This window comes from Colobus angolensis, unplaced genomic scaffold (genome assembly GCF_000951035.1).
Source record: "Colobus angolensis palliatus isolate OR3802 unplaced genomic scaffold, Cang.pa_1.0 Scaffold87, whole genome shotgun sequence".
In the NCBI taxonomy this organism is placed as follows: domain Eukaryota; kingdom Metazoa; phylum Chordata; class Mammalia; order Primates; family Cercopithecidae; genus Colobus; species Colobus angolensis.
In genome coordinates this window covers 2,772,434-2,782,006 of record NW_012122598.1, presented here as the reverse complement: position 1 = coordinate 2,782,006, position 9,573 = coordinate 2,772,434, and the positions used below count along the sequence as shown (strand labels likewise).

Below are 9,573 nucleotides of genomic sequence, written 5' to 3'. Positions count from 1 at the left end.
GCCCTCCAGAGACTCCTTCATTGTAAAGACTTTACAATCTCTGTGTTTCTTGGAGTCTCTGGGCCACCCCTGATAGCCACTTTCCCTTAAATGTTATTCCATTCTCCCTGTGAATCGTCAAAAGAACCAATCACATCTGGGTAGACTGACCCTTATGGTATCTCTAGGCTGATTGTAAATCTAGAAGAAAAACAATTCTGCACACCAGCTTATATTATAAAAGCATTTTATTGAACACACTCTGGAGGTAGTTAGAACCAGAACAAAATTTGGGATTGGGGTGGGGATTCTGTTTTGACAATTTAGATTTGGGAATACTTTGGGTTCTTGTGTCAGCAGGGACCATTCTGTGGGAAACCTAAAGGCTGATTTGAAGCAGAATATAGAACTGTGGCAAGGAAGACCAGGGACTGGGAATTGGGTTCTCCTGGGAACCAAAGAATGTGGTTCTGCAATGGGCTTGGTCTAGACTACTCTCCAGAAAAGGATAAAACATGGCTTGAGCAACTGCCTAGAAGAGGCAGTCTCCGTGGGCTGGATTGCTGCACTTGGAAGGCAGTGACTTGCAGCAGACTCTTAGCTCTTGAAGCTCTTCCGGGAGGAGGAGGTGGTGGAGACAAATTTGACGCTGGAGCTGCTACCCCCACCACTACCAAAGCCCACCCCCAGGCCTCGGCCACTGCTTGCACTGAAGCCAGAGCCCCCCACACTGAGCCCACTGCCTAGGCCGACACCCCCACTGCTGCTGGAGTAGTAGCTTCCACTGCTACCTCCGCCAAGACCACCACCAAGACCTCCACTGAGGCCGCCGCCAAGACCTCCACCGAGGCCGCCGCCAAGACCTCCACCGAGACCACCGCCATAGCCACTGCCACCGCCATATCCAGAGGAGACGCTGCTTGTGACAACAGCTGCAGGGAAAGGAGGGAGGACTCAGTGAGACCGTCTGCCAGGCTGATCCTGCATGGCCCACTTATTTGATCTGCTGGTGTTGGAACACTCTACCGGGCCCCCTTTACAGAGTAACAAACAAGGCCCAGAAGAACTGTCATTTAGTTAAGGTCCCTAAAAAAGTGGGTGAGCATAAGAGGCAAGGTGCTAGGTACTGAGGGGAGCTAGGTACTGAGGGGAGTGAGGTACTACAGGGAGCTAGGTACTGAGGAGAACTAGGTACTGAGGGGAGGAGCTAGGTACTGGGAGGAGCTAGGTACTGGGGGGAGCTATGTACTGGGGGGAGCTAGGTACTAGGTGGAGCTAGGTACTAGGGGCAGGGCAGGGGACAGTGTCCAAGAAGCATAGGATGCATGGCTTACCCTTTAAGAGATAAGACATGAACCACATTGTTTCCTGTCCCAATCTGTCCTTCCCTTCCACCACCCATACCTTACTAAGTGTATTATTATAAATTACCATATGCTGGGATGGGAAAGATTTGGATGTAGAAACAGCAGAACTCTGAGTTGGCACTAAATATATCCCATATTATTGTCATTGTTAACATCTGTTCAAAGCTACTTACAGATGTTGACTGGTCCAACTCCTTCTCCACTGAGTCTGAAAGGAGAAAAATTGAATTAAGGGTTAACAGCTCCCAAAAAGACAGCATTAGTCTATGTGGCTAACTCCCATCCTCATGATTCGAGTTCATTCCATAAGCCAGGAGTCTGTATGCCCAAAAGCTGCTTAAGTTAAAGGAAGGGAGAACTCTCCCGAAGGACTTTCCAATGAAGAGGGATTGACCTAGAAACAAGTTGTTAGGAAAGAATTGTAATTCACGTTCTCCTACACCCACCATAGGGAAAGCATAAGAGATATGGGAAATATGATTACATTCTGTGAGAGAACTTGGCACTGGCAAAATTTCCTCAAACAGAGAGTAGTCAATGGGCAGTGTCAGAGGTTGAAGCAAACAGTAGCTTGGCAATCCAAAGGTAGGTGAGTTTAACTCAGCTGGAGTAAACATGAAAGGCTTCCTGAAGGAAGGGGTACTGGAGGACAAGTGGGGATGGAGGTGGGCATGATGGATATTGAGGCTGAGCAAAGAACGTGGGCAAAAGCAGAAAAGACACAAGTGTCAAGACATGTTTGCTGAGTTGCTCAGGTGCCTGGAGGACAGGCAGGATCCAGGAACACTCTATTCAGCCATATGGCCACGAGTCAGACTGAAATAGTATTGATGATGTGTCTTTATCAAGCACAAGTCACTAATCACATGTGTGTGTGTTGTACACCCCACAGTGGAGCAGCTTCGCTTTATCAACTGAGGGCCATCTTGAATCTTGAGTTCATGCTGTCTGCTCACCTGCACTCCTCGCCCTCCAGCAGCTTGCGGTAAGTGGCGATCTCCACGTCCAGGGCCAGCTTGGTGTTCATGAGCTCCTGGTACTCACGCAGCAGCCGGGCCATGTCCTGCTTAGCCTTCTGCAGGGCCTCCTCCAGCTCGGCCAGCTTGTTTCTGGCGTCCTTGAGCGCCAGCTCCCCACGCTGCTCGGCATCCGCAATGGCGTTCTGCAGGTTGGCGCACTACAGACAGAAAGGAGGAGAGTGGGGTTGTTTGAGTAGCTGAGCTGGGCCTGAGGTGTCTCCTTCTGAGATTCTGGGTCAGGCAAACCAAACTATCATGAATCCCAGACAGAAACCAGTACATCATGGGTGGCAGGACATTGAAACACTGGTACTGGATCTGGCTCCGTGTGTTTAGCAAAAGTAAAACAAAATAAACAAAACAAAATAGATGTCCCTTTTAGAGCTCAGGCCCCTTCCTTGCCCTCTTTCAATCACACCCTACCTGTTTCTTGACATTGTCAATCTCGGCTCTCAGCCTCTGGATCATCCGGTTCATCTCAGAGATCTCATGCTTGGTGTTACGGAGGTCATCGCCATGCCGGCCAGCTGTCTGCTGCAGCTCCTCATACTGATGCGGCCAGGAAAGAGAAAACATTCTGTTTATATGAGTGGGAAGAACTTTCCCAAAGTTCACAGGCAGTGAGTTCTAAGCAGTGGCAAGTAGTCTGGGGCTGGTTCAGGCTCTTCCAAGGTCGAGCCAGCCTGGTGCTTTTGCTCTCCTGGAGACCCTGGTATGAGATTCAGAGTGAGATTCTTTCTCAGGTCCTTAGGTTTAGATGGAAATTGTCTACAGGGCCATTCCTATAAAGCATCCCAATGGGCCTCAGCAGGTTCTAGGAACCCCGTCCTTAGTGTCATCATGGCCTAGAATCCTAGACATGGGTATGTCCCCTCACTCAGGAGACAGTCATCAAAGCACCCACCTTGGTCTGGTACCAAGATTCAGCTTCAGTCCGGCTGCGGTTGGCGATCTCTTCATACTGGGCCTTGACCTCGGCGATGATGCTGTCCAGGTCCAGGTTGCGGTTGTTGTCCATGGAGAGGACCACAGAGGTGTCAGAGACGTGCGTCTGCATCTGGGACAGCTCCTGCAGGGAGTTTTGGAGTCAGTCATCTGGTTCTGTGTTATGTTATTTAAGGTCAGTTCCATTCAAATCTTCCACTCATTGTGATTTGACAACTTGAGGAAAAAAACCCACCCATGTGAAAAATTTAGATAAGTTTCTTACCGCATCAAAGAACATCTTCATGAAGTTGATCTCATCCATCAGTGCATCGACCCTGGCCTCTAGCTCCACCTTGTTCATGTAGGCAGCATCTACATCCTGGGGAAACAGGGATGGTTGGCACCGCACACACCCTACTTAAGTGAGCGCCACGCTTAGAGAGCATAGCTGCAGGCTGCTGGTTCTCTCCCACCCACACGCACCTTCTTCAGCATCACAAACTCATTCTCAGCAGTGGTACGCTTGTTGATTTCATCCTCATACCTGGTGGTGAAAGGGATGGAAAGTGTTTGTCAGAGAATAAGCAACAGGTAAGGAGTCTTTATTTCACAGTCAACTGTAAGCCTACTTTTGCAGTGGGAAGGGGCTTCTCCTCATAGGCGGAGAGGGAGGGGACACTGGTAGCATGGGCCTCTGGCCAAGGTCCTTCCCCATTTAAATACTGCTTTCTCTGTAACTGCCTACTATACAGTTCTATTATTGCTCTAATTCAGTTGTTTCAAGCAGATTCCTGCAGAAAACCTGTGCTGTTTCTCCCCAGCTGCATTATCTAGTCAATTTCTCTAGTGTTCTTTTTTGAGCTTTCAGAGGCTTAAAAAAACAAATAAACAAACAAAACTAAATCTAGCAGCCTAGTTGCTGGTTCATAAGACTAAAGAAATTATTTGAGCCACCAAGCTGGGTTGTGTCACCAGCTCCTGCTTTGAGACAAATCTATCCAAAGGCCCATGTACCGGAGAGGAAAGCCCCAGAGAGCAAGCCTTACATCAGGGCAGATTTCACCAGGTAGTGCCAAGGGCACAGAGCATGTTGCTCTGGCTGTTGGCTAAGTTCCTTGCAGAGGACCTGAGCCTGGGGCTGGAACTTTCTAAACATGAGCCTGGCTTGTGTTTTTGTTTGTTTGTTTTAGTACTGGAGGTGTCCATGGAAGGTATATCTTCCCAGTGCCCAAGGAAGGCATGGTAGTAGACTAGTAATGAAGCCCATCTGGTGCCAAAAAGGCACCACCCTCCCCTGTGTCCATCCCGCACCCCAACTCACTTGTTCTTGAAGTCTTCCACCAGGTCCTGCATGTTTCTCAGCTCTGAGTCCAGACGGCCCCGTTCCCCGACGATACTGTCCAGCTGCCTCCTGAGGTTGTTGATGTACTGCTCAAACAACGGCTCCAGGTTCTGCCTCACGGTCTTGGTGCCCTGCTCCTGCAGCAGGGTCCACTTGGTGTCCAGAACCTTGTTCTGCTGCTCCAGGAACCGCACCTGGAGGGGAGCAGAGTTAGAAGATAGAGAAACTTGGATTTCATGTTCTGTGATCAATTCATTAAGGTGCCTCCCATCTCTTTCTGTCCCTCTGAAGCTTTCCTGTGCACCGTGCCTGGCCCTGGGCCCCAGGAGGGGAGGAGCAGACTGAGACACCCAAAGTCACTTTGCCAAAGGGAGATAGGACACCTATCCAGGGTACAGAAAGCACTAGGAGTGCTGCTTAGAGTGTGTCCCGGCTCAGCGGTGGCTGCAAAGGCACTCAGGCTGTTGCCCATGCGCTTGTCTAACTTCCTGTCCAGTCAGCCCCGTTATATGTGGCATGGAATTCATCTCTCTGTCCAACAGTTGTCAAGAGGCCCTTGTGAGCTAACCTCTGAATGGGAAGAAATAACTCTCCCTTCCCAGCTGCCATTCTAATTCAGAATGCGTCCACAAATCCAGGGCACAGAAACAAATGAAAACACAGAACTGTACAACTATAAAGGTATTTACACAAAGCCAAGACATCTTCCCTCTTCCTCTCCCTTTGGCATTTACTTCAGACCCACAGTGATTTTTCACAAAAGATCGTAGCTCACCTTGTCAATGAAGGAGGCGAACTTGTTGTTGAGGGTCTTGATCTGCTCGCGTTCCTCGGTCCTCACCCTCTGGATGCTGGGGTCGATTTGCAGGTTGAGGGGAGTCAGGAGACTCTGGTTGACGGTGACCTCTTGGATGCCTCCAGGGGGGCAGACAGGAAAGCCAGGGCCACCGAAGCCACCTCCAAAGCCAGCTCCGCCACCGAGCCCAAAGCCACCACCAGCTCCACCGCCGAAACCAAATCCACTACCGGCACCACCTCCAAAGCCATAGCCGCCTCCAGCACCAGCACCAAATCGGTTCCTGAAGCTGCCACCGCTAGTGCTGATGGATATCCTTTTGGAGCCCCCCAGATTGTAGAGGCTCCGGCTGCCATAGCCACCCGCTCCATAAGCACCCCCAAGGCTGACCCTGCCGAAGCCACCACCGCCACCCCCGGACCGGGACACAGAGGTGAAGCTGGTGCGGGAGACAGACGGGGTGATGGCAGAGGCAGTGCTGAAGCTACGACTGCCCCCACTCCGGAAGGACACACTTGACTGGCGAGACATGGTGGCTTGTTCCTGGTGGAGCAAAAGAACCGGGCACTAGAGGGTTGGGAGGTGCTGGAGAGAACAGAGCTCAGCAGGACGCAGAAGGTGGCTCTGTTACCCAGGAACGGCAATGCCCCCTTTTTATCTCCTCCAGAACTGGGCTGGGCGAGAGAGCTGTCGAGCTATGAATGATTAAGTGGGCTGGGCATGCCTGGGGGGCAGCTGTGAGCTCACCTGTCACACCTGCACAGTGGTGTGGGGTGCAAACACTTTCTTCCTGGCAGGCTCTGCTCACTTAGAAATAACCTTGCCTTGCAGCACTGATCTCTTGGCAGCAAGTTGGTGATGCTGCCAGCAAGTATATCTTCACCATAGAGGCTGGGGGCTGTGAGCACCCTAAGAAGGATGCCAGGAAGTGAGGGGGCATTGGCATGGCCAGTGTCCTGAGGATTCTTACAGGACCAGAGGTATTGACAACCATCCCAGTACAGTACATGCTGAGCATCTGCCCTTCCAGTTTGGGGAAGCTGTCCATCAGTGGCGGGCAAATGATTCCCCATAGTGATCTGCTCTTACACTTTTCCAAGCAGCAGGTTGCTGCAGGGTTTTCCCCTCTGGGAAAGGCAATCTGTAGCCTTATATCTTGGTTATGTGCTAGAGGGAAAATAGAGTTTCATCCTTTTCTGCACAATTTCTTTCTTAGGGAAGGCATAGCTATCCCAGAGCCCACTGGGCAGATCTGCCTGCAAGGTTCAGGCCAGAGAATGTGGGAAGCCCTCAGCGCCCCCTATAAACCACTTTGACTTCTTTAGGGCCAGGTTTATCCTTCCATAGCTCTTCCTAACTCAGCATTTGTTCTGCCCTTTGACCTTTTCCTTGCTCTTTGGCCTGGGCAGGACTCTGTGGGGGGCTTAGGAAACCCAGAGATCCCATGGAATCCCTTAAAAAAAAATCTGAGACTCATGGGCTATAGCGTCTCTTTTCGGGGATAGCTACTCTGCCGGCTCCCCAGCCCCCAAGGTGTGTTCCAGCAAGCTCTATTCTACTAGGGAAGAAATGAGTCATCATATGTGTTGATACAGGCTGAAGGCCGCCACAAACACATACCTGCAGGAGCTTCTAATCTCATCAGGAACATGTTGAGAGTCTGACGGCCTGTTATAACGGCGAACCACCCTGTTCCAAGCAGCGGGACTTGCTCTGTTTTCTCTATGCTGCAGCCCAAAGTCTCCTTCAGGGCCAAGGCAATGGAAAACGGGATTCTAAGTCTATGGATTGTCCTGCCAGAAAGGCTAGCCAGAGCAGGCCTGTGGGCCCAGGCAGCTGGCATGACAATCTGCCAGTTGCTTTAGGGAGGGCCCTGTGAGATCCCCTCTGCAAAACTTGTCTGGGGGGGTTGCGGCACCAGGTGGAGGTAAGGGGGTTTCTGATGAGGTTTTAACACACGTCTGTTCTAAACCACACCCACTCTTTTTGGCAGCAGATCTGAGTGGTTGTCACCTCTCTGCCGTCCCCCAAATAGAAGCAGGGCTCTCAGGCAGGACAGTGCTTGGGCCGTTCAGAGCTGCGGGGGGTGGAGGGGCCCTGTCACCCGAGGCTGGAGGTAGGAATGCAATGGGGATGGGTTCAAAGCCTCAGGGAGGAGGGGCTATATTCTCAAGGTAGAAGAACAGGACCTGACCCAGGCTCAGGAATCTCTCACCAGGGCCTGCGGTTGGCCACAAGGAAGCCAAGGCTGTGGGAAAATGATTCCCTGGTGCTGAGGATCAGCTGAAACAGTGACTTCTCACCAGAGAGCTGCGATGAGCAAGCAGCTGACAGGTCAATCCCGGCAGACAGACCAATGGCTGGAGCCGGTCTTACAGGTCTTGAGCAAAGTGGTTTGGGTGGCCTCCCTGGCTGGAGTGTTTCTGAGACCCTCAGTGATGAATTGTGCTGAGTTCACCATTTTCACATTTTGTTGCTTTTTGGAGAACAGATGTGAGTGTCCTGGAGGCCTGAGACATACCAGGGGAGCCTTGGCTCCCGATAGAACAGAACACATCCAAGCTTGAAGCAAGTGTCTGAGGTCTCATAGTGGGATACTCCCTCTCCACTCGAAGATCGCTGTTGGGGTATGTCCCCACCACCACATACACTACAGGTCCCAGGTACAGGCCTCACTGCCCTCAGGGAAGCCCCACCCCTCCTGAGACACTGGGACATTCTCTTCTCCCCATTCATTCTCCTCCCAGCTGTGTTGTGAAGAAAGAGGACTTGGCAGAGCAGGAATGCGTCCTGGCTAGTCTGAGGATTGCTAGAGTGTGCCAAGCTCAGATCCATGTGCCAGGGACCAACGGTGAGTGTGTGGCAAGTAACTGTGGCAGGGACTGTGTGGGTGCCCCACATGAGAAGCAGCAGCACTCTTCTGTCCGAGCTTCATGGGAATCCTCCCGTGAACAGGCAGAGCAGCCCCTTCCTCAATGCCAGACGTGGACAGGTATAAATAATGGAGCCGCTCCCGGTGGGGAGCCAGGCACCAGCACCACTGCGGCTTGGGAGAGTCCCACCCCAGCCTGGAATTTCACTGTGGCAGGAAGGGAGGGATTGTGTTAAGCTCACCAGGGAGCTTTTCTGCTGGGCACCCCACAGAGGCAGTTCCCAGGTTGGGTGGGACATGTTGCTCAGCTTCTCCTCTGGGTGCTGCTTTCCTCATCAGCAGAAGACAGGGCAGGGCCCGCCCTGCTGCTCTCCCCATCAGAGAAGGGACAGTAAGCCGGCTGCCCTGGCCTGTCTCACAGAGCTGTGTGGGGAATGCAGGACCCGGTCAGCGTTTCATACACGGAGAAGCCCTTCACAGACACCAGGGAGAGGGTGGTATCCATTCACGGAACAAGGGTTAGGGAAATCCTGCCATCCTAGCCCAGGATTCCTTCTCCTCAGAGCCTCCACTCCAATCTGTAGGGCTCTAGTAGAAGATACATTGAATAGAGCATGATAAATAGAACATGTTCAATGGAACAGCATTTGTACATAACCTCTAAGTCTCCCCCAACAGGGCAGTCTCCAAGGTTAGGGAACACCTCTGCATGGCCCACACTCTCAACCCAGCCTTGGACACTGGAGGTGTTCCGCAGATATTTTTTGGGTTGAATTGACAGACAGGAAATCCTCTTCCTCCGCTCCTTCCCTAGATTGTTATGTGAAGCCCACAATGGCAAGAACCTCAACTGCTTTTGCACCAACCTACATCTACATATTATACGTAACAGAATGTATATACATTATATATATTCACATACATTTCTGTGAATCCCCCAGCCCTATGCTGAGTCCCAGAGTCCTGTCTATCTGCCTTTGTCTCTGGGTCCATGTCTACAGGATGAGTCTCTTGTCCCATTCACACTGGGTATGCTCTATGTTTAGGATTTAGGATTTAATCCAGCGTTTAGGATTCTTTATTCCTTAGGCTTCCCTCCATCCTTCTTCTCCCCTTGCCCTCATCCTGAGGGCGTTCTGCATCTGAGCCCACTAACAAGTAGCCTGCACATGCCACCCCAGCCCCCAGACCCCTCCAGGAGAGAAAGAAAGCTTTAGTGGCCTCAACTTTGCAGCCCTTCCACCTCATGCTTGTTCAGCACAAACAGTGGG

At 51.5% G+C, this 9,573-nt stretch overlaps 1 protein-coding gene across 10 annotated transcripts; it reads right to left on the bottom strand.

Moving 5' to 3' along the window:
- Window positions 1-209: 209 nt before the first annotated feature.
- Window positions 210-6,660, bottom strand: KRT5 (keratin 5, type II). 10 transcript variants are annotated; one of them, XM_011930592.1, is made up of 11 exons: window positions 5,628-6,660; window positions 5,410-5,591; window positions 4,614-4,828; window positions 3,776-3,836; window positions 3,576-3,671; window positions 3,270-3,434; window positions 2,789-2,914; window positions 2,303-2,523; window positions 1,520-1,554; window positions 849-911; window positions 210-794 (listed from the first exon to the last, which is right to left on the bottom strand). In XM_011930592.1, exons 1-11 carry the CDS (start codon window positions 5,959-5,961, stop codon window positions 577-579), a joined length of 1,716 nt encoding a protein of 571 aa, XP_011785982.1. In that variant the 5' UTR covers window positions 5,962-6,660; the 3' UTR covers window positions 210-576. The 10 variants fall into 10 exon arrangements, with proteins under 10 accessions (XP_011785982.1, XP_011785983.1, XP_011785984.1 ...); XM_011930593.1 differs by having other exon boundaries at window positions 210-770; window positions 807-911; window positions 5,410-5,687; window positions 5,757-6,059; XM_011930594.1 differs by having other exon boundaries at window positions 210-770; window positions 807-911; window positions 5,410-5,687; window positions 5,793-6,059.
- Window positions 6,661-9,573: the final 2,913 nt, after the last annotated feature.

Bases quoted from the DNA above. Each gene is read 5' to 3' on its own strand.
- KRT5 (XM_011930585.1), bottom strand. From the start codon at position 5,961: ATGTCTCGCCAGTCAAGTGTGTCCTTCCGGAGTGGGGGCAGTCGTAGC. The intron at 4,829-5,409 runs GTGAGCTACGAT...GCTCCCCTCCAG, and splicing joins TCGCCTCCTTCATTGACAAG to GTGCGGTTCCTGGAGCAGCA. The intron at 3,672-3,775 runs GTGCGTGTGGGT...CTGTTTCCCCAG, and splicing joins AGTTTGTGATGCTGAAGAAG to GATGTAGATGCTGCCTACAT.